This window comes from Echiichthys vipera (genome assembly GCF_963691815.1).
Source record: "Echiichthys vipera genome assembly, chromosome: 2".
Lineage (NCBI taxonomy): Eukaryota > Metazoa > Chordata > Actinopteri > Perciformes > Trachinidae > Echiichthys > Echiichthys vipera.
In genome coordinates, this window is record NC_139827.1 from 2,667,679 (window position 1) to 2,694,437 (window position 26,759).

General features: G+C 47.1%; 2 protein-coding genes across 2 annotated transcripts; both read right to left on the reverse strand.

The window, feature by feature from the left end:
- Positions 1 to 950: 950 nt before the first annotated feature.
- On the reverse strand, positions 951 to 16,065 carry fam83fb (family with sequence similarity 83 member Fb). Its single transcript, XM_083938302.1, has 5 exons — positions 15,502 to 16,065; positions 7,877 to 8,044; positions 6,401 to 6,522; positions 3,099 to 3,970; positions 951 to 2,309 (listed from the first exon to the last, which is right to left on the reverse strand). The coding sequence occupies exons 1-5, from the start codon at positions 15,988 to 15,990 to the stop codon at positions 2,278 to 2,280; spliced, it is 1,683 nt and encodes a 560-aa protein (XP_083794428.1). The 5' UTR covers positions 15,991 to 16,065; the 3' UTR covers positions 951 to 2,277.
- Positions 16,066 to 17,634: 1,569 nt separating this feature from the next.
- On the reverse strand, positions 17,635 to 26,360 carry grap2b (GRB2 related adaptor protein 2b; the record flags this gene model as incomplete). Its single annotated transcript, XM_083936369.1, has 5 exons — positions 17,635 to 17,838; positions 19,944 to 20,103; positions 23,425 to 23,547; positions 23,766 to 23,857; positions 26,283 to 26,360. 5 exons carry the CDS (start codon positions 26,358 to 26,360, stop codon positions 17,635 to 17,637), a joined length of 657 nt encoding a protein of 218 aa, XP_083792495.1.
- Positions 26,361 to 26,759: the final 399 nt, after the last annotated feature.

Sequence of the window (26,759 nt, forward strand, 5' to 3'; positions counted from 1 at the left end):
CACCCGAAATTGCAGTCTTGGATTAAAGATCTCCTGTTGTACGTATATTTATTGTACACCATATTATATTTTCACCAAACGTCATTGTTTTTTTCCTCAAGGCTCAAAAACACTTTTTCGTGGTTTACTGTATAAAACCTGTTCAAAGAGTTTCCTGATATTCTGAAACCGACATTGTTCGATGAACCCCTACACATGATGATCCCCTACACACGTGTTTGAAGACATAAACAAACATATAAACATAAACACAACGTCTGTTTGGAAATAATAACTTGTGTCAGATGTGTTTATCTAGTTCCTCACATCACCCAGTCACCGAGGCTTAACTGTGTTGGTTGTTTTAATCTGCCGTGTGTGTGTTCGATGTTATGAATTTGAGGACACTTATATCAACATGAAGATGCAGCTCCCACAGGAAATAACACATGTTCGTGCCTGCTGTGTGTCAGTAAAGCATGTCTATATATTAGTCAACGCCTCTTCCTGCTGCAGCTCTGACTTCCTGTTTCAGTGTTGCACCACGTCCGACTTGCAACCCCCCCCTCCCACCCTCAGCTCAGCCCTCAGTTCCCATCAGGCCTGTGGTTCCTCTCTGAGGTCTGAGCTGCAAACAAACCCCCTGAAAGGAGAAGCAGAGGCAGGACAAGGGAGGCAGCTAGCGGCAGGTCCGTGCAGCGCAATCATCAGATCTCCATCTTAAATGTTGGAGTGTTACCGCGTCTCACCACTAGGTGGAGCTGTCGTCAAAGTGACGCCTCGTGACGGACAGAACATGAATTCTGAGAGCCAAAACTAAAGTTTTCAGAATTCCCATGGAAAATAAAGTTTTGTCAAAGAAAGGTAAAACTAAATTTGAGAATAATTCAATAGATTTCATACTAGAATTTGCAAAAAAACACTTCACAGTAAAATCATCATGGCACGTTCAAAAGTATTAACTGAAACGATTTATCGATTTATTGAGCACGCTGTGGAAGAGATCCCACACCTTCAGAGTCTGGCACATGGACATTGAAATAAACACTGTTCAATATTAGTTCACAGATGAACGACAACGTAGCAAAACGTCAAAGAAATCAGGAAGATAAAAGGTGTAGGAACCAGTGGGGTGGGGGTCCCTGTGGTGTCGCATTTGTCTCACCCGAAATTATCCCACGGAGGAGAAAAGTATTCAATTTTGCGACACAGCGTCCTGTCACAGGCCCGGCTCAGACTGTCTGGGAAGCGGCAGTTTGCAGCTGTGTCGAATGTGTCAAGAGTCGGGTCTGTCAGTCCCTCCTCTCTCCCTCTTGTGTGTGTGTGTGTCCCTCTGTCTGTTTTCCCCTGCATGTGTCTCCCCTTTGTGTTTGTTTGTCCAGGTCCGGTAGGCGTGGTCATTTCCCAGCTGCAGCCTGTTACGCTGATCACCTGAGGAGCATAAAGACCCAGAGCTGACAGGCATGCAGCACCGGACCGTTGTTCTCCTTCCCTTGGTAAACTCTTCGTCGGATTGGCTCCCGATTCTCGTTCGTTCTAGTTTTTGTGCTCCTCGTTGATTGTTGTGTTAATCATTCTTCTTTTTCCTATGTCCCAACAGGCGCACATAAACCGCCGTAGGCCTCGTGCTCGTACACGTGCGCACGCTCGTGCTTGTACATGTGTAAACTTGCTTTACAAAAGCCCACCTCTCTCAGACGGGCCGTGGCCGGCAGGCTTACAGCTCCTAGACCGGTACGGTTGCACTCACACTGGTCAAAGGAACTAGGCGTTACACGTGAAACCTGTTTGGGCACAGTACGGATGGACAGTGTGAGTGCGCCCTAACCGTGGTGACAGTGGTGACAGTGGTGAGGATGATGCAGGGGGAGCCAGCACGGTGCTTTATGAAGGGTGAGGTGATTTGAGTTCGTTGAACATGATAAGAAGTGAACATGGTTTAATTTAAACAATAATACAAAACACATGATTTTAATATTGCACTTGTTTTACCATGAGCATGTTTCTATACCTTATTCATCTGCACTGCTTTAATATTTGAGATCAGGTGAAGTTTTGCAGTGAAGTTAATTCACAACATATTTCTCTGTCTGTCAGGTTTCCCATGTGTCCCCAGATATCGCATTAGCAGCAGCTTTCCCCTGGCGTATCGATTATTGACTCAGCGTTTCAAATTTGGCACCAAACTGTATAAAAACTGCATGTGTTGCACTATCAAAAGATGAACTCAGTGTTCAGGAAGTCATTTTGTAATCCATTTAAAGAACGTGATCCACTCTGGGGTCAGAGACCGGCACCTCAGGATAGTTTACATCCTTCTTTTCCTTGGCCTGTGAGGGAAAAACACACAGTTAGAAAAAGAGATTTAAGGAATGAGAGAGGTGTTAGGTAGAATTCATCAGTCAGGATCAAAAGAGAACAAATAAATAATAAATAAATAAATAAGCATTACTCTAAAGCTGCAACTTTGGTTTTGTTGCGTGACCCTTAAAACAAAGAAACTACAACTTCACCCTCTGTTACCAGTTGCAAATGTATATAAGGTCGCACTCACACTGTCCTTCCGCACCGCGCCCCGTGCTTTAGGGTCCTTGTCCCCCCCTCCAGGCCCGTTTGTACTAACACTACCTGGGCCTCGGAGAATGCTTCTTGCTGCCTATACGTCATCACGCCGTAACACGTCACACGCATTGATGACGTCATGGCAGTGCGTGGCTTTGTTTACAAATCTTTCCGTAGACCTCTGAGTTTTTGTGCGTCTTGTCGACTGTTTTTGAATCTTTTCATCGACCAAATCTGCAGTAATTTCGTACTCGTGCGCACACTCGTGCTCGTACACGTGGAAACGCGCTCTACAAAAGCCCACCTCTCTCAGACGGGCCGTGGACGGCCAGCTGGCCGCAGGTAATGCGCGGAGCGGTTGCACTCACACTGGTCAAACGCACTAGGCTTTACCCGTAAAACCTGTTTTGGCCCGGTGCGGAAGGACAGTGTGAGTGCGCCCTAAGTTACGTCTGAGCTAAAGAGTCATTTTTTTCCGAGATTAGATATGTGTAACACCAGATTACATTGTTTATTGTGGATTCAATCTTATGTATTCACTTTATGGTTCGACTTACTCTCTGTGTCCGGTTCAGCGTTGACAATTTGCTCCGAGACGGTCCTGCGGCCCAGTTTGGACGGCTTCCTATTTTTCCATTTGGGTGGAAGTTTCCCCTGAAAGTTGTCCTCAATCTCATCCGTCCTTTTGGAGTCTGTGGGTGACGGGCACGGACTGTCCTCCAGGTTGATATCTGAAAACTTAGGGGTCAGTTTCTTCATTTTCCATTTGGACGGAGGTTTGGCCTCGAAGTTCTCCTCGGTCTCATCCGTCCTTTTGGATGCTGTGGGTGAAGGGCTCGGACTGTCCTCCAGGTTGATATCCAACTGCTTAGGGGACAATTTCTTCCTGGAAAATTTCTTCTTCAATGTCTGTCTCCAGTTCTTGTCCTGTGTGAGTCCATGGGACCTCTTGAAGATGTCGCTAGGGGCTCCTGAGGGCAGGGGACTCAGCCGATCCATCTTTTCACTGGTGGTCACATGCTGCCTTCCCGGGTCCATCTCCTTAATAACCTCAGCCCGAATTGTCGCTCTCTTGGCTCCGGGCTCCTGCAGAGACCCTGTTGGACGCGCAATGTCCCCAACCACCAGTGAGTATATCGGGTTGTGGTATTTGTGTGCTGGCACCTTGATCTCAGGATTCGGTGTATCCCCCAAGCTAACCTGGAAGCGGGACGTGGTCGCCGGTAGAGGCGGTCGTATGGTGCCTACTTTGGAGCGCGTTGTCACAGTCGCTTTAGTGGCGGGCGGGCTGACGTGGAACTCCTTGTAGAGGTCCAGCTTCTCAGAGATGGCGTAAAGCTCTCGGAAGTCCCGGTCAAAGAAGTCGACCACCTGCCCCGACATCACAGTGATCATGTTCCGGTCCATACGAGATGTGCACCAGGAAAAACTGGAACAGAGAGTTTACAACAGTTAGCAACTTCATTAGGTGTTATGTGTCCTCATAGGTCCATTAAATTTACAGGAAACATCCAATTATTATGTGAAAAATGCAGCGTAACAAGCACGTGTCAAAAACCAAGGCATGCTGAGTCGGCTCCTAAACACAATGGGCCTCATTTATCAAACTTGCGTGGAAACGGGCGCAGATCTGAGCGCATAATTGGTCGTAGGACAGGACCCACGTGTGATTTATGAAACATTCGTATCAGACCAATCTCAGCGTACGAATGAGCGGGCCTTGATAAATGCGGCGGCTGAATTCGTTGTTACGCCCTTAAATATTCCTGGTTCGAGGCCTCGCCCACTGAGGTCAAACATGGAGAGAAAAACACAGGTTAGAAAAGTTTTCCGACACACAGATCGGCATCCTGACATCCGTGATGGAGCAAAATAAAGATGTGCTTTTTGTCTTAAGAGTGGAATAAAAGGGGCCCATCATTAAAACGCTGTATGGAAAAGAATAACGGACCAGGAAATGGTCGTACGCATGTTTTTCTGCCATACGTTCGTTTGATAAATGAGGCACATTGTGAGCTATCTCACGACACTTTTCATACAGAGCAGGTGAAGACCCAGTCTCTGAACCCATCAGGGATCTGTCTGATGACTCCTCTGGGGACAAACACTAATATTTTGGGCTTTCTGGTGCAGCCGGCGGATATTCTGGCCCAGACTTCCTCTTCCAGAGATCATTGTTTACGTTCTGATTATCAACTTGAGATGCAAGAATGGAGTTGAGATCGTTAAATCATCATCAGACAAAAGCTGAAGGGTTCTGTGATTGCGTGACGGTCAACGTGTTCCGCCGCGTTTACTCTCCACACAGTCTGTTTACCTGGCTCACTTAGGTCACACTCCCACTGTCCATCCGTACCGTGCCCCAGGACGTTTCACGGCTAAAGTCTAGTTCGTTTGACCAGTTTGGGTGCAACCGTACCGCTCCGTTGCCGTCCACAGCCCGTTTGGGAGAGGCGGGCTTTTGTAAAGCACGTTTGCACATGTACGAGCGGGAGAACGCACATGCGCACGACGTTGAAGATGAGAATGAGGGTTGAAACTGAAAGAGCACTCGGAAAGCGCAGACACGCCTGTCTCACAGTGCTAAAGTAGTGCGTATTGTTTCATTTTGATTTGTAATTAAGGTATTTATGATGTGGAGCAGAACTAACTGTCGAGGCTTTCCTTCTTCAGTCTTTCTGGAAAACGATACTCGAGTTTTCTGCAGAGGTCCTTTTTTTTTAGCACGCTAACAACCTAAACTAAGATGGTGCACAGAACATGGTTCATATTATACCAGCTAAATATCAGCAATATACTTTCATACTCACACATACTCAAATCCTACACATGGGATATTTCATTGAATTCAATTCTTAAATCACTCGACTTAACCCTCCTGTTGTCCTCATTTTCTGTATACACCCCGTGTCCTCCGGGTCAAAATGACCCGTCCTCACTAAAGCCCTAATATAAGCAGCTTAATTGAATTTAAACAGCAAACTTCATCTTGCTTGAAGAAACAACTTGTCATTCACCACAAAATGTGTGAATAACTGAGTTTTCCCTCTTCACTTCATTTCTATAGCTTAAAAGAAAAGAAATGTGCTAAACAGAGTTTTGAATGCATTTTCATTCATCCCAATGACTCAGTTTGAACAATTGCAGACAATGTTCAATACAAGATATGAAAAATAACATAACCCATTGCTCTGGGTTGTATTCCTCCCCATCTTCTTCTTCTGATACATCCTCCACTTCCTCTTCTGAATCAGAGTTGTCTCGCTCTAGAGCCTCTTCAGCCTTGTAACGCACACTCACGGCTCCAGCACAGACAGAGTTCGGGGCCCTGTCGTCTGCAGCACCTTTATAATCTCTGCAGTCTGCGATAACACCTGTGTGTTGTTTACGTCTGCTTCTGTCTCGTTCACGTCTGCTACTCATTGATCTGAGACTGATCAAAGGCACAGCCGTCCGTGAGAAGACCCCATGATCTGTCTTGTTTACGTCTGCGACTGATTAAAACAACTCAAACATTGAAACATTCAGTGGTTTGTAAATAACTCTGTGACCTTGAGTTCAACTCTTTGTGCCTCACGGGTCATTTTGACCCCAGGACCACCTTTGTACCTTTTTTTTTACAGCTTACATGGAAATGTGAATAAAAGCAACATTTCACTGTTTCTACTGTTGGTGCCAATCTAGGAAAAGTCAATTTAAAGTTAAAAAAATATCGTTTAGGGGATTTCTTGGGGGGTTTTTAACACAGTGGCGGAGACAACAGGAGGGTTAATACACTTGATAAAGAATTAACAACACGTTCCACATGCTATACAATACTGTAGAAAACGTCATGACTGCACACACAGTCAGTTCTCACCTGTACGAGCCAAACATTACTTTGTCCCCGTCCACCAGCATGTACTTATGACAGAGTGAGCCGGGCAGTCTGCCGAAGGACAAACAGAAGCCAACTCCCTGAAGTGTTCTGGTCCGGATGTTCTGCGGGCACAGAGGATCGCCGTCAGACCATGGACAGGATAACACGTGTGACATTGTACCATAGTTGCAAACACAAGATGTATATTTTGAAATGTCACAACAATCAGGGCGCCAAAAATTCAGTCCACCACAATTTTCCGTTGGATCACGTCAAAAAATGTCCCGTTATTGTTTAATGCTCGGATGTTTACTGGATTTATAATTTGACGAAAACAGGTGTTAGAACATTTTCTTTCTTGACATTTTGTTTGTTTTTAATACTAAAAAAAGAGAAGAGAGCATCTCCCAACTGAAAATAATATGAATACGTTTTAATTTACCGTATTTCCCGCACTATAAGTTGCACCTAAAAACCTCCAAATGTCTCAAAAGCCGACAGTGCGCCTTATAATCCGGTGTTCCTTATATAAGGACCAATATTGAGCCACAACAGGTCTCCAAATACGGTGAGCAGCCGCCGACTCTATTTTCCCCCGTAGAAGAAGTAACGCGCGGTGCATGTTGAGATATACGACTGCGTGAAGCGTGCCGTTTCATTTCCATGTGTGTGTTTGTGTAAAGAGCCCAAAATGGCTCCTGTTAAGAGACACGCTTACGACGCAGAGTTTACACTCAAGGCCATTAGTCACGCAGTAGAACACGGGAATAGAGCAGCAGCCAGAGAGTTGAACATGAACCAATCAATGGTGCCGAAGTGGAGGAAGCAACAAGACGACCTGCGCCAAGTAAAGAAGACTAAACAGAGTTTAGAGGGAACAGAGCGAGACGGCTGCAGCTGGAGGACAAACTCCAACAGTGGGTTGTTGAACAGAGAGCAGCAAGTAGAAGAGTCCGTACGATCACTGTTCCACTGAAGGCAACAGCGCTAACCAATACCATCCAGCTGCAGACCCGGAGCACAAGCCCCTCACTTGACACAAGCCCCTTGCTTCACGGAAGTAATGCAAAAGAAATTTTTTTAAGTGAGGGGCTTGTGCTCCGTGTCTGCAGCTGGATGCTACTCGCGCTAGCACGCACACTAAACATCAATGGATTTAGAGGCGGTCCTTAACGTAACCCCAGCCTCGACTGTAGCATCTATTCTATGCTCCTTATAATGTGGTGCGCCTTATATATGAAAAAAGTTTCAAAATAAGACATTCATTGAAGGTGCGCCTTATAGTGCGGAAAATACGGTACTTAATTTCCAGGGTAATCCATTCAGTTTTAATACACAATCAATAAAAAACTCTGTAGAAACATTTGAGCATTTGATTAAATGATGTTTGGTGCGTGTCTTTAAATTGTGTCCAGGATCAAGCGTCTGTTTTACACTCATCTCCTTCTCTATGTTAATGTAAAAGTGCCGTCTTACCCGAAGGTGCTGAGCGCCAATCTGCAGCCTGGAGCAGATATCCAGGAAGTGCGGCACGGCTTGGTTATCCAACAGGATGTAAACGGCCACGGAGCGGCGACTGGCCGCGTCCATCAGGTCCTGCAGGATCTGGACATCTGTGAGCATGTCCATCACTATCGCTATCACCTGCGGGAGACGGGTATTTTAAACATGGCTGCACAAGTAGGCGCACTTTTATGAACATCGCCAATATGGAGTAGTGCAGGGGTGGGCGATTCCGGTCCTGGAGAGCCACTGTCCTGCGTGTTTTAGGTTTCTCCCTGCGCTAACACACCTGAGTCTAACAATGATCACACTGTGACGAGCTTCAGCTGCTTGATAACGAGCAGAGCATTAGACTCAGGTGTGTTCATCACCGGGGCCTCGTACATACATACATTTACATTTCCATACATTTCTGACATGCGTGTGCTGTAAAACCCTTGTAGCACCCTGAGGTTATTGTTGTTTTGTCATTGTAATTAGTTTTTCACACAGTTTTACCACTTTGTAAAACACTCTGAGCTGCCTATGTGTACCAAGCTGCTTTGGCCGGCCTTGATTAGAGTCCACCTGTGGTGAATTACAAGTGATTAGACTTGATTTGGACACACACACACACACACACATGCGCGCACACACACGCACACACACCTGACTATAAAATGGTCTCACGGCACACAATGTGTAAAACCAAGCAATGAGGTGGAAGGGCTGGTCTGCACACACAGGGTTGAGGCACATGTGGGGAAGGCTACAAAAAGAAATCAGCTACGAAGGGTGGCCCGCTGTAGCTCAGTGACAGAGTGGGTCGTCCTCCAATTGAGAGATCGGCGGTACGATCCCCGGCTCCCTTGGTCCACATGTCAAAGTGTCCTTGGGCAAGACACTGAACCCTGAATTGCTCCCTGTGCTGCGCATGGCTGTGTGAATGTGGTGTGAATGGTCAGATTAGATGGTGTGTAGATGTCCACTGCCACCTGTGTGAACGGGTGAATGTGACAAACACTGTGAAAGCACCTTGAGTAGTCAGAAGACTAGGAAGGCGCTCTATAAGTACAAGTCCATTTAAAAAATATGTGCAGTTATGACATTTTCTTCACTTTTGGACCAGAAATACTTTGAAAACACATCGAGGAAGCGTGATATTCAGCTCCGACCCGCTGCTCTGCTTCCCTTACGCCATCAATACCTTTAAAGGCCACGGAGAAAAACAAATCAATAAAACGCTTATGGGCAGAATGTGTGATCAGACAGCTAACAAAGAAACCAGCAGGGGAAGCTAATCTGTCCAAATGAAGCCCTCTGTGACCCAGTGATGCACTCACCCTCAGGGCACAGGAAGACCACATGAAAGAGCCTCAGCTGCATGTTGGAGAGAGCCGCTGCTGTGTTCCAGTAAGGCTGACGGACCACAGACAGACCTTTACAACAACAAAAGGAGATCCGCGGAGGAATTCAAGGACTCAAATCTGTCTTCAGGAATGTTTCCAAACAGCTTTTGCTTTATCCTCTGTCTAAACATTGGGTTCTGCAGAGGTTCGCGCTCCGCTTTTACCAAGTGATGTGTTGTAAGAACTAGTATGACGGCAAACCCAAACACTTTTCTTTCCATTTAACTCATCTCATCTCATCTTCATTCTCTTATCCGGGGTCGGGTCTCAGGGGCAGCAGCTTTAGCAGGGGACCCCAAACTTCCCTTTCCGGGGCCACATTAACCAGCTCTAACTGGGGGATCCTGAGGCGTTCCCAGGCCAGTGTGGAGATCTAATCTCTCCACCTGGTCCTGGGTCTTCCCCGAGGCCTCCTCCCAGCTGGACGTGCCTGGAACACCTCCCTAGGGAGGCGCCCAGGGTTCATCCTTACCAGATGATCCTGAACCACCTCAACTTGCTCCTTTCAACGCAAAGGAGCAGCAGCTCTACTCCGAGTTCCTCACGGATGCTTCTTGCTGCCTATACGTCATCACGCCGTAACACGTCACACGCATTGATGACGTCATGGCGATACGTGGCTTTGTTTCCAGATCTTTCCGTAGACCTCAGAGTTTTTATGCGTCTTGTCGACTGTTTTTGAATCTTTTCATCGACCAAATCTGCAGTAAACACTCCACCTCCGCATCACACCAACGTGAACCTTTCGCCGCCATTGTTTTTAATGTCCGCGCATGGTCCCTCCTTCTTTTTTCTATGTCCCAACAGGCGCACAGGAAATGACCTCAGAGCCGCCGTAGGCCCCGCACTCGTACATGTGCACACGCTAGTGCTCGTACTTGTGTAAATGTACCTCTCCCAAACCAACCATGGCCGGCGCCTAAAACGGTCAAACGAACTAGACTTTCCCCGTGAAAGGTGTTTGGGAACGGTACAGATGGACAGTGTGAGTGCACCCTAAGAGGGGACGCTTTTGTAGAAGAAGTAAGTGTGAGAAAAATCCCAGAGGCTTTCTGTGGAGGGAACCAGGGCAGTGCTCAACTTCTACGTTGGTCTACAAAAATACAACATATCTGCAGCACTCACATGTCGACTAAAGTGTCTTTCTCAGTCTCATGAATGTCATAGGGGTCGAGTGTTGCCACAGCGCTCAGATGAAAGTTGCATGTACAATAATCAAATCAATAAAATACTGAGAGAGTAGAAAGGGAGAGGTTGTCCTTTCAGACATGTAAGGACATGTCCAGTCCGTGTAGAGGACTGCCTGTGTGTCATTATCCCACTATTCCCTGAAAAGCAACCTCATGGAAAAAATGTCTCTTTAACTTTGCAACAAATGTTCCTCTGTGGGGCAGAACAGGGCCTGTTGTTTCCACCCAGTGCCTCACTGAGGAAAAATGCTGAGTGGACTTTTGGAGGCTACAGCACAGATACAAGCTGAGGCGTGCGCGGACGACCGCAGACTCAATTCTGCGAAGCGTTCAGACCCGATTATCACCGTCAAATAAACATGAGAGGAAAAACAACAAGCAATTAGATTATTTTATTACCTGCGTGCAAAGGTGATTATGCTGTTACCTGGAGAACTGGTTGTGCAACATGTTATCTCAGGCATGTGTCACTGTTCAAAGCGGAGCTCCTCGCCTTTCTGATGAATGACAACAACGCTAATGGGTTAGTTACATTCCAACGATGCACACCAGGCTAATAATGTGAGGATTGTATTTATTTATTTAGATTTTACTACTCAATTATTTGATTTAATAAACTGAGTTTATCCACAAAGACTCCTGCAAAACAAGAGGGTTCGTGGTTCGAATCCCAGCTGGGGCCCTTCTGTGTGTGTGCATGTTCTCCCCGTGTCTGCGTGGGTTCTCTCCGGGTTCTCCGGTTTCCTCCCACAGTCCAAAGACGTGCAGGTGTTCGGTTCATTGATGACTCTAAATCACCCGTAGGTGTGAATGGTTGTCTGTCTCTGTTTGTCTCTATGTGTCCTGTGATAGACTGGCGTCCTGTCCAGGGTGGACCCCGCCTCACGCCCCATGTCAGCTGGGATCGGCTCAAGCCCCCCCGCGACCCCGACAGGGACAAGCGGTTGAAGATGAGTGAATGAATGTATGAATGAAGTAGCGGAGAGGAAGTGAGATTTAACAGGTGTTTACTTCCTCCTTCACATTTTCTAAGAGTTTTTTAAAGATTTAATTTGTGTTTATGAGAAATTTATTCATTGTGTTTGAGTGTAGGTTCGTCAGTTTTTATTATTCTGATGTGTTTGTGTGTTTTGTAACTATATTATAAAGTTAAGTAAACAGAGGGCGCACTCACACTGTCCTTCCTCACCGGGCGAAACAGGTTTTTCAGGTAAAGCCTAGTGCGTTTGACCAGTGTGAGTGCAACCGCTCCGTGCATAACTGCGGCCAGCTGGCCGTCCACGGCCCGTTTGAGAGAGGTGGGCTTTTGTAGAGCGCGTTTGCACATGTACGAGCACGAGCGTGCGCACGTGTACGAGCACAAGGCCTACGGAGGTTCTGACGTCATTTCCTGTGCGCCTGTTGGGACATAGAAAAAAGAAGGAGGGACCATGCGCGGACATTTCAAACAATGGCGGTGAAAGGTTCACGTTGGTGTGATGCGGAGGTGGAGTGTTTACTGCAGATTTGGTCGATGAAAAGATTCAAAAACAGTCGACAAGACGCACAAAAACTCAGAGGTCTACGGAAAGATCTGGAAACAAAGCCACGCATCGCCATGACGTCATCAATGCGTGTGACGTGTTACGGCGTGATGACGTATAGGCAGCAAGAAGCATTCTCCGAGGCCCAGGTAGTGTGAGTACAAACGGGCCTGGAGGGGGGGACAAGGACCCTGAAGCACGGGGCGCGGTGTGGAAGGACAGTGTGAGTGCGCCCAGAGAGCTCCTTATTCCTGATTTACTACAAGAGGAAGCGAGCTGGTAAACAAATCCCTGGGCTGACGTGTAGCTGCTGTGTGTCTAACATGAGGGTAAATACCTGGAGGGCAGAACGCTCAGGAAGCACGGTACATGTGTGCAGAGCCGTGTGTGTGTGTGTGTGTGTTTAAATCACTGAGTGATTTAAACACACTAACCCTTATTCTCCAAATCAAAAACACTGAAACTTGCTGATCCGGTCGGTTTCCAAACAGCACAAATCGTGTACAGAGCAACAAACGACTCGTTACCAGTAAATATTCAAGCGTGTTGTTGTTTTCCGAGAGACGGGGGAACTGCAGGTTAAACATCCGTACGTACGCTCAACTTTAAAGACCTTTGGCATTTCAATATGTGGAGTGAAACTGTGGAAGAGACGAGCGGAGGAGCTCAGACGACGTCCGACCCCGAGCGAAGTCAACAGGCGGCACAAACGGACGGTGTTTACGCGGTACAGGGAAGAAGAGGGGGGGACAAACACCAGGGTTCTCACATTCTGCCATACGTGTCATTTATTAATTTTTACAAAAGCGGTTATTGTTGTTTGTTGGTGATTGTTTGTTTTGTTGAGCGTATTAAAGACACAACAGGATACACAGGAAGTAAGAACACCTATAGTATAGGTACTAAGGGCGCACTAACACTGTCCTTCCGCACCGGGCCAAAACAGGTTTTATGGGTAAAGCCTAGTGCGTTTGACCAGTGTGAGTGCAACCACTCCACGCATAACTGCTGCCAGCTGGCCGTTCACAGCCCGACTGAGAGAGGTGGGCTTTTGTAAAGCGCGTTTGCACGTGTACGAGCACGAGCGTGCGCACGTCTACGAGCACGAGGCCTACGGCGGTTCTGAGGTCATTTTCTGTGCGCCTGTTGGGACATAGAAAAAAGAAGGAGGGACCATGCGCCGACATTTCAAACAATGGCGGTGAAAGGTTCACGTTGGTGTGATGCGGAGGTGGAGTGTTTACTGCAGATTTGGTCGATGAAAAGATTCAAAAACAGTCGACAAGACGCACAAAAACTCTGAGGTCTACGGAAAGATCTGGAAACAAAGCCACGCATCGCCATGACGTCATCAATGCGTGTGACGTGTTACGGCGTGATGACGTATAGGCAGCAAGAAGCATTCGCCGAGGCCCAGGTAGTGTGAGTACAAACGGGCCTGGAGGGGGGACAAGGACCCTAAAGCACGGGGGACGGGACGGAGGCACAGTGTGAGTGCATCCTAAGTGGAGAAGGGGCAGGAACGAATAAGCTGATGCTTCTTCCTGCTCCTTTTCAAACATACAAAGGGGTTTTAATGACTCGTGCTTCAAGTGTCATTTATTTTTCACAGGTTTGAAATAAAGCGTTCACTCACTCATTCATTCAAAGGTTGTTTAACGTCCTGCAATGCTTCTGGAGTAGTAACCAGGAAGAAGAGACGGATGTAAGGGTAAGAACGCCGCACGCCAATGAAACAAAAACAAAACACAAAAGAAACCGACCGAGAGGAAAACCAGGGGATTTCTGCAGACACTGAAAGGGGAATCCATCAGATGAGCAGCTTAATAAAGAAAACACCTGAGAGAGTGTTAACATGCATCCTTCTTCCTCCTTCACCCAGTTTTAGAGAGGCACAGTCGGGCAGGGTGAGCAGGCGGAACAGATGACTCAGCGGAGCTCCGGGCAGCCTGTGAGCAAACATGACGCGGGGCGACTCAGGAACACAGACCCACTTCAGGCTCTCAGTGACTGTGTGTGACTGTGTGTGACTGTGTGTGCTGTGTGTGACTGTGTGTGCTGTGTGTGCTGTGTGTGCCGTGTGTGCCGTGTGTGCCGTGTGTGCCGTGTGTGCCGTGTGTCACTGTGTGTGCTGTGTGACTGTGTGTGCTGTGTGTGACTGTGTGTGCTGTGTGTGCTGCGTGTGCTGCGTGTGCTGCGTGTGACTGTGTGTGCTGTTTGTGACTGTGTGTGCTGTGTGTGCCGTGTGTGACTGTGTGTGCCGCGTGTGCCGTGTGTGACTGTGTGTGACTGTGTGTGCTGTGTGTGACTGTGTGTGCTGTGTGTGACTGTGTGTGCCTGCGTGTGCTGTGTGACTGTGTGTGCTGTGTGTGCTGTGTGTGACTGTGTGTGACTGCGTGTGCTGCGTGTGCTGCGTGTGCTGTGTGTGACTGTGTGTGCCGTGTGTGACTGTGTGTGCTGTGTGACTGTGTGTGCTGTGTGTGCCGTGTGTGCCTGTGTGTGCTGTGTGTGCTGTGTGTGCAGGGATTAATCACTCAAACACAGTCATCCACCCACCCCACCTTTGTTCACTTGCATAAGACATCGTTCTCTCTCTCTTTTAAGAGAATAAGTCAAAATTTACAGGTGAATATTTGATAATCGTCTGTAAAAGTAGGTTAATGAGTCAGTAGATTTATTAATATCTGTGAGTTGCAGCCGTAAAAGTGAACGTGTAACCTGCCTTTTTGACCATATAGTAACGCCCCGCTGTGAGCAACGTGTTCCTGAAACGTCCATGATCAGATGAACCGTAACCTATAATTATTAGCTTGACAGTATTTATTGTTTACACCGTGTATGATTATGTAAACTCATGTTTGTGCTTGCTCAGCAAAACCCATCGTACCTTTACCTGAGGTCCAGCTCAACACGTCAGGTTATTTCTGCCTTTACAGCAAATCAGTGTTTCCGGACAACATTCATAACAACTATGCATGATGTGTGTGTGTGTGTGTGTGTGTGTGTGTGTGTGTGTGTGTGTGTGTGTGTGTGTGTGTGTGTGTGTGTGTGTGTGTGTGTGTGTGTGTGTGTGTGTGTGTGTGTGTGTGTGTGTGTGTGTGTGTGTGTGTTATGCCTGGTAATTACAGGATTGAAGCAGGTAATGGAAACACAAGTTCCTGTGGTGTTAAATGAACAAAATTCACTCTCACTACTTCAGTTCCTACTCTTCCTCTCCCTTAATAACACTGTAAACTTGCTCTGTAGTTAGTTTACATCACACCTTTGTTGTTTTTATTGGGTATTAATCGACATTTGTTCAGTATTGTTGTGTTTGAGCTTTTGTGTTATTGAGTTTTAGGTACTTTTTGCTTATAATTACAACTTTAAACCACTAAAAGGCTTCTTTATCCTGAGATGGTGTGGGAGGTTAAAGGGTCAGTCTGTGTAACTGAGCCTTAATAACACTGGTACTAAACCACGCACAGCCCCGCTCCTGTCCCCCCGGTCCACCTCACCTTACTGGCCTCCTGGATGAGCCTCCGCACCACCGCCTTGATGTGAGGTCCGTTTTCCTTGGGCGGGTGTGTGTGCACTGCCACCCGGGTCACCCCTCTGAACATGCCCCCGCTGGGCCAGCCGTTATCCAGCGGCGGCACCTCGGTGTCCGACATCTGGGGCCAGTAGGTGGAGTGGACCCCTGAGTCCGCGTCCGGCGCCTGCGCCTGCTCCGAGCCGGCCGGCGGCGGCGGCGCTTTGCTCCTGCCGCTGTCGTTCCCCGTGTCATACAGCCTGAAAGTGTTCAGCAGCACTTTGACCTCCCTGGCGGATAGAAAGTCCGTCATGTGGTCGTCTCTGAGCCGTGTTTTGAAGGCGCCGTCCCCGTTCTTGAGCAGCTCCTCGAGGGCGGCGCGCTGCTCCTCGCTGTAGTAAAACTCCGGTTTGGACTCCGGGATCTTGACTCCGATGTGGCCGTCCTCCATGCACATGAGCTGGGAGTCGGCCATGGCTGCTGCTGCGGTGGTTTACCTCCTCCTGGAGCTCAGGGTGACTCTCTCGCACCCTGCGGGGCCTGGATGATGGTGTGAGTGTGACGGCAGAAAGGTAATGCGCTGAGTCCTCTTACCTGGGGAGAGGTGGGGTAACCCGTGCTGCCTTCAGGTACAAATGGAAAACAGACTACTAGAGTTCATATTTCACTAGTTTATATGCATGTTCCAAAGAGACCACCACAGTTTACACTATTACATGGATCAAGCTGCAGACAGTCAGTGAATAACTGTTGTTTTTGTTTGATAATGAATAATAATGAGTTTCTTTTTGTCACATTTGAGATTTTTGAAGAGCTGAAAAAGCCTCGTTCACATAACCACATGTTTAAATTCTATTCTTGCACCAAAAACACACACACGACTAATCTGTGTGTCATTTCCTGAACCTTCACATTTAAATGTCAGTCACATTTCAGGATTTTCAGTCAGAAGCACAAAGTTACAGACGGGATTTGAACGCAGCAGGAGTTTCCCTGGAAAGGCTGGTTCTGTGGAAACATGTCAGTGGTGTGAGGAGTTTCTCTTTCTCTCTCAGGCTCACCCCCTCCCACAGACCAGCCCAGGTAATAAAGTGAGCCAACAGCACGTTTGTAGGTCACAGTAAAAGAGGCGGTGGCAAACGCCTTCACGGAACAAATGACAAATCCTGCTGTTTATTCTGTATTGCTCTGGTTTTTGCACATATGGTTCGATGCCAAACTGCAATTTGTTGCACACATTGAAATGGACAAAGACATAAAACCTCCCTGTTATTTTCTGTTTTCTGTGTTTTTCACTGTAATTTGAAGGTTACACTCTGGAGATGAATCTCATCTTCATCTCATCTTCAGCCTCTTATCCGGGGTCGGGTCGCGGGGGCAGCAGCTTTAGCAGGGGACCCCAAACTTCCCTTTCCCGGGCCACATTAACCAGCTCTAACTGGGGGGTCCTGAGGCTTCCTGGTTCAAATCCCATAGGTGTGAATGGTTGTCTGTCTCTGTTTGTCTCTATGTGTCCTGTGATAGACTGGCGTCCTGTCCAGGGTGGACCCCGCCTCACGGCCGATGCTAGCTCCAGCCCCCCCCCCGTAACCCCGACAGGGACAAGAGGTTGAAGATGAATGAATGAACAATGACAATTGGAGTATTTTATATATATAACTACGTAACTACAGCAAATTACCATGTAATTATTTATTATTTTGTTGTGTGTGTGTGTGTGTGTGTGTGTGTGTGTGTGTGTGTGTGTGTGTGTGTGTGTGTGTGTGTGTGTGTGTGTGTGTGTGTGTGTGTGTATATGCTTAGTCCACATCCTTGCATGTGCTTCTTGAAGGATAAAGCACCTAAACCACTTGTTGTTTTCATGCAATATTACAAATACAGGTTTATAAACCATCTCATTGTGTCCGTTTTAATCTAACTAACAGCATGTGCAGCTTCCTCCGCTCTTCCTTGTTTGATAAATGATCGTATCGTGTGTGTTTGTGCCTCAACCGACAAGTTAGTCTTCATTTTTATTCCAGACATTTGGAGCTTCGAGTTGTGACTTACTGCAAATTTGGTTCTAAGATAAATGTTATGATATGATGCAATACGACACGTGTGTCTGTATCTGATCCTCTCAGATGGGTTTGGTGTAGTTGGAGGGGAACAGGCCTGTTCTGCCCCTCAGCCGGCCTCTCCACCAGGCCTGGTCCGAGCACTCCAGGACCTCGATGATATCGCCGGCGTTGAACTCCAACTCATCCGTCTCTTCAGCGCTGAATCTGTACACAGCTCTGACCTGCAGCTTGGAGGAGGCTTTGTGCTGTGGAGGAGGAGGAGGCTGAGGAGGGGGAGGAGGAAGAGGAGGAGGAGGAGGAGGAGGACAGACAGTATGAGACACAGAAAGATAAACTCTCATGAACCAAGTGTCAATATCTTTGGGGTGGGGGTTCAGGATTAGTGCTGCATTAAGGTCCAACTTCCCACATTCATTGTGTGCTGTCAGGCCAGAATATAAGTGGTCAAAAAGGCTGACTAAAGCTATAAGCATAAGATTTTCTTTGTTACAGCCCCTTTTAAAAAGTAATTTGGATCCTATTGTGTCCACTAAACACCACGCAGTGCTACCATGCAAGGTGCTGGTCTGACCACCAGGAGAAATCTGGGGGTTCGGTGTCTTGCCCAAGGACACTTTGGGCGCACGCACACTGTCCTTCCGCACCGTGCCCCGTGCTTTAGGGTCCTTGTCCCCCCCTCCAGGCCCGTTTGTACTCACACTACCTGGGCCTCGGAGAATGCTTCTTGCTGCCTATACGTCATCACGCTGTAACGTCACACACATTGATGACGTCATGGCGATGCGTGGCTTTGTTTCCAAATCTTTCCGTAGACCTCTGAGTTTTTGTGCGTCTTGTCGACTGTTGAATCTTTTCATCGACCAAATCTGCAGTAAACACTCCTAAATGTCTGCGCATGGTCCGTCTTTTTTTTTTCTATGTTCCAACAGGCGCACATAAAGGACCATAGAGCCGTCGTAGGCGTTGTGCTCGTGCTCGTACACGTGCGCACGCTCGCGCTCGTACATGTGCAAACGCGCTCTACGAAAGCCCACCTCTCTCAAAACGGGCCGGAGTGGTTGAACTCACACTGGTCAAACGCACTAGGCTTTACCTGTAAAACCTGTTTTGGCCCGGTGCGGAAGGACAGAGTGAGTGCGCCTTCGACATGTGGACTGGTGGAGCTGTCGATCGGACCACCAATCTCAAATGGAGGATGACCCGCTCTACCACTGAGACATAGCCGCCCCTAACAGTTAACAGTTAACAGTTCGATCAGAAAATGATTCAGCTTTTTATGCTCATAAGATCACGTCAACATTATAAACGTGGTTGCAGAGGGCTGGTTTTCTAGTGTCCAGAGAATTGGACATTTTGGAGACAACCAACAACAGCGTAAAGCAGATCACATTAAAAGTTGAAGTCACCTAACCACTGCACCAAGCCCCCACATACACTAATATGAAGAAATAAGCCCACATATGGACACACAGTAAGTACACACAATCATTCAGACAGACAGCGTACCCGTAAGCATACGCACAAAAACACAAACGCAGATACGCAGAACAGTAGAGCACCTGTTGTAGTGCAGGTACAGGTGGGCAGTTGTGTGGAGCAGTGGGGCGAGGTGGTAAATGGTCCGAGCATCCCGGCTGCTGTTAAGACACAAAGGAAACATGTTTTAACTTTCTTTTATTACCTTATTTTCGGCACTATAAGTTGCACCTAAAAACCTTCAAATGTCTCAAAAGCCGACAGTGCGCCTTATAATCCGGTGCTCCTTATATATGGACCAATATTGAGCCACAACAGGTCTCAAACTACGGTGAGCAGCCGCCGACTCTATTTTCCCCGTAGAAGAAGTAACGCGCGGTGCATGTTGAGATATACGACTGTGTGAAGCGTGCCGTTTCATTTCCATGTGTGTGTTTGTGTAAAGAGCCTAAAATGGCTCCTGTTAAGAGACACGCTTACGACGCAGAGTTTACACTCAAGGCCATTAGTCACGCAGTACAACACGGGAATAGAGCAGCAGCCAGAGAGTTTAACATGAACCAATCAATGGTGCCGAAGTGGAGGAAGCAACAAGACGACCTCCCCTGACTGTTTTGTTGACGTTCCCTTTAGCGCAGCTCCATCTAATGGATGCAGAACGTAACCCCAGCCTCGACTGTAGCGTCTGTTCTATGCGCCTTATAGTGCGGAAAATACGGTACATCGTTTCACTGTGTTTAAATCATCTTGTTTATTTCAAATTTAAAGTTCTTCTTCTGTTTCAGTGAAACACTTTGACTCTCACATGGCAGTTGATGTTTCTGTTTAAATGCTTGTACATTTCTCGTTGACTCCATCACTCATGTTGAGTTTTCACGAGGAGGTTTCCTACCTGCTGCGTCTCTTGCAGGAATATTTGGCACTGTTTGGAGATGGAGGTGCTTTTGTAATACTCCACCAGCTGGTTGAGTGAGGGGAACTTCTTTGACCACACGAAATACTGCCCTCTGCTGTCCTTCAGCACCTTGAAGTGCTGCACATCTGCTTCATGTCTACAGTGGAGGGAAACACAGAGAAGGCTTGAGTTCTTTTCTGAGTCTCTCCTTGTGACTCTTTCTTTCCGCCTGAAGATCTGAGAATGTGAGACACTGTAGAAAGATCAAACCAGTGTTACATACAGTCGCAAACACTCGCTGGTCCTTTAAATACTAAAAGGTACGGTATTATGTTTGCTAAAAGGTTATATTTGGACCTCTGAAGCGTGTTACTCTCTTTTCCCCTAATCAAACATATCCACAGCCCGACCAGAGCCAAACCCACGCACACAGGATGGTGTACGGGAACAGGATGGGAAAGGGAGGAGAAATCAACTCCAGCCAATCAGAATTGAGAGTTCTAAGGGCGCACTTACACTGTCCTTCGGCATCGGGTCAAAACAGGTTTTGCGGGTAAAGCCTAGTGCGTTTGACCAGTGTGAGTGTAACCGTACCGCACCTAGCTGAGGCTAGCTTGCCGTCCATGGCCCGTCTGAGAGAGGTGGGCTTTTGTAGAGCACGTTTGCACATGTACGAGCACGAGGCCTACGGCGGTTCTGAGGTAATTTCCTGTGCGCCTGTTGGGACATAGAAAAAAGAAGGAGGGACCATGCGCGGACATTTAAAACAATGGCGGTGAAAGGTTCACGTTGGTGTGATGTGGAGGTGGAGTGTTTACTGCAGATTTGGTCGATGAAAAGATTCAAAAACAGTCGACAAGACGCACAAAAACTCAGAGGTCTACGGAAAGATTTGGAAACAAAGCCACGCATCGCCATGACGTCATCAATGCGTGTGACGTGTTACGGCGTGATGACGTATAGGCAGCAAGAAGCATTCTCCGAGGCCCAGGTAGTGTGAGTACAAACGGGCCTGGAGGGGGGGACAAGGACCCTAAAGCACGGGGCACGGTGCGGAAGGACAGTGTGAGTGCGCCCTAAGTGGCAACGGTATGGGAGATAACGCACTTATAACCTTCGTTACAAAATACTTTTATAGCTGCAATCAACCGTGATATAACAAACACATACAGAAGCAATAATGTAATTTCTTTGCACAGTTCGTTAGAGCAGGGGTGGGCAATTCCGGTCCTGGAGGGCCACTGTCCTGCATGTTTTAGGTTCCTCCCTACCCTAACACACCTGAGTCTAACAATAATCAAACTGTGACGAGCTTCTGCTGCTTGATAGCGAGCAGAGCATTAGATTCAGGTGTGTTAGAGCAGAGAGAAACCTAAATCATGCAGGACAGTGGCCCTTCAGGACAGGAATTGCCCACCCCTGCGTCTAAACAAAGTCAAAGTGTCACTGCAGTGCGTGCAGGTGAATGGCACCCGGGAGTTGCTGGTCGCTGCTGGTCTCTGGTGGTACTGCTGTCTCCATGGGTTCGTTTGTTTGTGTTGTTTTATCATGAACACTATAAATGTATTAATAGAAATGTATTTGAATTGGAATGTGTCCATGACTTCTTTTTACTGCCATACCTGATAACCATTTGATAAAAGCATTAGCGCACAAAGGCTGTGGTATGTTGTTGTTAGGACTAAGTTAGAGGGCGTTGTTCAGCCTGACACCGACATGAGAGAGGCCTACTGTTATAGTTGGATCAAGTCCAGAGTTTAAACATCTTGCCGGTAACAAAGCATCACATTTGTACACACCGTTTGCACTTGGGTGTGTCATTGAACAGGCATGCTTTGTAGGAAGCCTCCAGCGCGTGTACACGCAGCGACTTCTCGCTCTCCCGATGATGAAATGTTCTACTTTACTAATTGTGTCTTTGTCTTGTCCAGTCCACGCATGGGACAGTGAGGAACGCAATTTCGATCCCTCGTATGTCTTGTTCATGTGAAGAATTGACTTTGAAGTCTGGAATTTCAGTCAGGATCGGTGAATAAATATGAGGAACTCCAAAGCTATGACATCCCGCAATCACTGTCACATTGTTGCAAGGTTCAAGCTTCTCGGAAAGAAAGTGCTGGAGGAAGTGGTGTGGTCAAATAGTTATATATATATATATATATATATATGTATATAGGAAATGCATGAATTTGAAATTGCAAATAGAAGTCCATGGTTCTAAACATTTGTGAGGGTGCTTGTGCAAGTAAGTTCAACTTTAACAAACAATTCAGCATCCCAGGGTCTCCAGACTCCTTTTATCCTCATTCCTCTTCAGGGAGCGCGTGCGTGCAAGTGTGTCAGAGAGTTTATATGTTTGTGTGTGCTGGACACGCACTGTTTTTTGTAACATTTCATCTTCAGGGTGAGAAGTTCAGCCATCCGTGAGGAACTCGGAGTCGAGCCGCTGCTCCTTAGCGTTGAAAGGAGCCAGTTGAGGTGGTTCAGGATCATCTAGTAAGGATGAACCCTGGGCGCCTCCCTAGGGAGATGTTCCAGGCACATCCAGCTGGGAGGAGGTCTCGGGGAAGACCCAGGACCAGGTGGAGAGATTAGATCTCCACACTGGCCTGGGAACGCCTCAGGATCCCCCAGTTAGAGCTGGTTAATGTGGCCCGGGAAAGGGAAGTTTGGGGTCCCCTGCTAAAGCTGCTGCCCCCGAGACCCGACCCCGGATAAGAGGCTGAAGATGAGATGAGATGAGAAATAGAAGTCCTAATGGTTCATTTTAACCGGCAATGACGAGACAGTGACTGAGAGAGGGAGAGAAACTCTGACTCATAGGAACATGAAATCTAGACGTGTCAAGATTTCTTAGAAAAATGCTTTTTTGAGGTTATTTTTTTTGGTCTTTTCATGGCTTTTATTTCATAGCACCATAGCAAAGGTTGACAGGAACAAGGCAATGGCTGCCCCCTCAAAAAAAGCTTTGGTGGGAAAGAATTTTATTGCAAAAAGTTGTGTTTCAGACAGAAAAAATAAATAAAAAATTTAATTTGGTGCTAGTAGGCCTGGCATATGCTAATGCTAGTACCTTTGGAGCAGCAGCACAATATTAAATTTGCCTGTAAAATACTAAAAATCTACGTATAACGGGAATGAACCAAAGCAGTGCAACCTATGTCTTTAGCTGTTAGCAGCCACTGACCGCCTACATCAGGGGTGTCAAAGTGATCCAGTAAAGAGCCGTGTGTGGCTGCAGGTTTTCATTCCAACCAATCAAAAACACACCTGACTCGACTCATTCAATCACCTGAACTGTCTTCACACAGTTGATTTGTTGGACCAGGTGTGTTTTTGATTGGTTGGAATAAAAACCTGCAGCCACACAGCCCTTTACTGGATCACTTTGACACCCATGGCATACATAAATCACCCTAAACACACAACTCTAAGCTAATTTTAAAAGAATAACCACATGTTGGCACACTGAACGCACCTGACAGAGATGGAGAAGTCCCCCTGAGCTGCGTTTTGGCTACCCCGTATAAGGAAGGCTCCCACGGGCCGCTGCATCAGCTCCCTCTTGGCGTCGCTGCGACTGAAGTTCTCCTGGTACCAACTGGAGCCCCGAGGGAGGCAGAACATGAGGTGAGGTTTAACGTTAGGAATAGTAAGTTCAGAGAGTAACAAAGTCACAATGGTGACGAAGGGAGGAGAAATGTCTGAAGAACGAGTGGGAAACGAGAGGGGCGTGAACATCTAAACGTAGATCAGGTGTAAAAACGGGACGAAATGAGGTGAAGATGACTTCTACCTCTTCGAAACTCTACGTTTTACCTGGGCAGCTGAATGCTGATGAAGTTTTTGGGCACCGTTCCTTCGGATCCGTTGAGTTCCGCTCTGAACCAGTTTCCGGTTGTCTGCAGTATCTGACGGTGGGACACAATGAGATGAGACAACGACGCGTTATTTTCAGCCAACACTGATGAAGTAGCGTCGTAGACAACTACTTTTTGTGCTGCAGAGAAAACTCATTACACAAACTAACGATCCTCTGATTGATACGCCTGGTTCTGCCACATCAAATTAAACTAGTAAAAGGGCGACACGGTGGTGTGGTGGTCAGCACTTTCGCCTCACAACAAGAGGGTTAGAATCCCGGCTGGGGATCTAAACTGTACTTAGGTACAGCACGCTACTTGGGTCAATGCACTCAGTTACATCCCACCACTGGACAAAGACAGGTCAAGGTAATGTATGGATATTTCCAATAATAAACAAGAGGGTTCCTGGTTCAAATCCCGGCTGGGGCCCTTCTGTGTGGAGTTTGCATGTTCTCCCCGTGTCTGCGTGGGTTTTCTCCGGGTTCTCCGGTTTCCTCCCACAGTCCAAAGACGTGCAGGTGTTCGGTTCATTGATGACTCTAAATCACCCGTAGGTGTGAGTGGTTGTCTGTCTCTGTTCGTCTCTATGTGTCCTGTGATAGACTGGCGTCCTGTCCAGGGTGGACCCCGCCTCACGCCCGATGTCAGCTGGGATCGGCTCCAGCCCCCAGAGAGGTTGAACATGAATGAATGAATGATGCCTAAATAATATAAATATGTTTATTAATAACTTCAGATCAGGTCAATACGCATCACTGTTACTGACCTAATGGTTTAGAGGCAAGAGTCCCCGCTTTTATAACCACTAAGCTCAACAAGTTTTTACACACATGACTGCACCTCTGTCTTTGTCTCTCTCTGTCCATCTGTCCGTCTGTTCTCTCTCTCTCTCTCCTTCTCTTCCTCTCTCCGGTGCAGACAGATGTGCGTCCTCCACAGAGCTGGGTCTGTCTGACGTTCCTGTCTGTTATAGTGAAGGTTTTCAACGCCACCGTACTCTACGGGGGAATTGTTGGGTCTCTGTAAATCATAAATAAGTCACAGAGTGTGGTCTTTACCTACTCTGTAAAGTGTCCTGAGATCACTTTGGTTAAGATTTGACACTGTAAATAAAACTGAATTGAATTGAATTGAATTGAACTTGTTACACTCTAGATTTCTCTAGTTTCTAGAAATGACCTTGCAGCTTCTGGTTTGCATTCCTCTCTTGATTATTGTTACTACACTCTAAATTCAGCTGCACGGTCAAATATAAATATTAAACTATTATTAAACTATGATCTGTTTAAATGTGTCACCTTTGCTGTTTCATTTTGTCCTCTTTGAAACATTCTTACCAAGAAAACAACAAACAACAACGACCGTCCTGTAAAAGATAGGAGATAATTGAGGAGCCGGTGCAGTTTCACAATACATCTTCATGACCTGCTGCTGCCAAAACTATTAAACAACGCCGTGGCGAACAGAGACGCAGTGACGCAGTGATGCAAATACTGTCCTGGTGCCGCCTGAAAGTGTCCATTCATGTCGACAACAAGGATTTACATGAAAATACTGCTGGCGCAACAGCAACAGCCCACAATTTGAATGCTTTTCATAACTTGAAGGGCTTATGCTATGTTGTTGAAAGTGAGAGTGTCTTGTACAGCGTGTGTGTGTGTGTGTGTGTGTGTGTGTGTGTGTGTGTGTGTGTGTGTGTGTGTGTGTGTGTGTGTGTGTGTGTGTGTGTGTGTGTGTGTGTGTGTGTGTGTGTGTGTGTGTGTGTGTGTGTGTGTGTGTGAAGCCATTTGTTGCCTCAATTCATGAAGTTCTATAAATACATTTTCCTAACTCGGCTGCAGAATAAACCCATCAAGGCAGAGGAATCCGTCCTCTCGTGCCTTTTCAGGATGTGAGGCATCCAGAGTGAGAGGATCGGGCTCCGTATGCTGGTCTAGTCCAGTCCAGGTGGTCCCGTCTGTTCCCATTAGAGGACCAGAGATGCGTCTCTGAATCGCAGAGGACAGCTGAGCAGAGTCGCGATACTCTGCTTACCTTGATATTACAGGAAAATCACCCGGAGACGCTCTGCCTCTGACTCATCTCATCTCATGTTCAACCGCTTATCCGGGGTCGGGTCTCGGGGTCAGCAGCTTTAGCAGGGGACCCCAAACTTCCCTTTCTCGGGCCACATTAACCAGCTCTAACTGGGGGATCCCGAGGCGTTCCCAGGCCAGTGTGGAGATATAATCTCTCCACCTAGTCCTGGGTCTTCCCCGAGGCCTCTAATAGTGACTGACTGAGGTAATGATGCAATGATTTTAATGCACGCAAGTCCGTCTAAGTCTGGACGGACTGGGTCAGTAGTTGATTGAGGATAATCAACGACACTTGATCCCTGTTAACTCTGGGGAAGGATCAAGAGCAGAAGTTGTCGGACTTGAGGTGTGTGTGTGTGTGTGTGTGTGTGTGTGTGCACGTTGACTCTTACCTTCAGTTGCTCTCCCTTTCTGAAGCTGAGTTCATCCCCGACTGCGGCTTCGTAGTCGTACTTGGCCCAAGCCTCCATGGCGAAGGGGCTAAAAGAAAGCTAAAGATAAAGTGTAGGTTACATGTGCATGTTTACAAATGAACATTATTTTAAAAGTAGTACATTTTGTAGTTTTATTTACCTTGTAATGTAACCAATTAACTGGCACTTTTACAGCATTAAACAGTCAAACAACCCAGTGTCTACCCATGTCGAAACGTGTGTAGACATATCTGAAGTCCTACTGTACCTAAATGTCGGAGGACATGCTTTAAAGGAAAGCAGAAACCCTGCTATCTAACTTGTAACTTGCAATACATTTTCAGACACAACAATAACACCTGTCCCAGGGAAGACACTGGTGTAACACATACTTGAGGAAGCTGAGATCCTTCAACGTGTGCAGCGAGATGTTGGAGATCTTTGATCAGTCTGTGG

What these genes read in the sequence shown, in the direction of transcription:
- fam83fb (XM_083938302.1), bottom strand. Translation starts at nt 15,990, where the DNA reads ATGGCCGACTCCCAGCTCATGTGCATGGAGGACGGCCACATCGGAGTC. An exon ending in TCATCCAGGAGGCCAGTAAG is followed by an intron (nt 8,045 to 15,501) that starts GTGAGGTGGACC and finishes CGTCTCCCGCAG; the next exon opens with GTGATAGCGATAGTGATGGA. An exon ending in CGCTGAACCGGACACAGAGA is followed by an intron (nt 2,310 to 3,098) that starts GTAAGTCGAACC and finishes TTTCCCTCACAG; the next exon opens with GCCAAGGAAAAGAAGGATGT.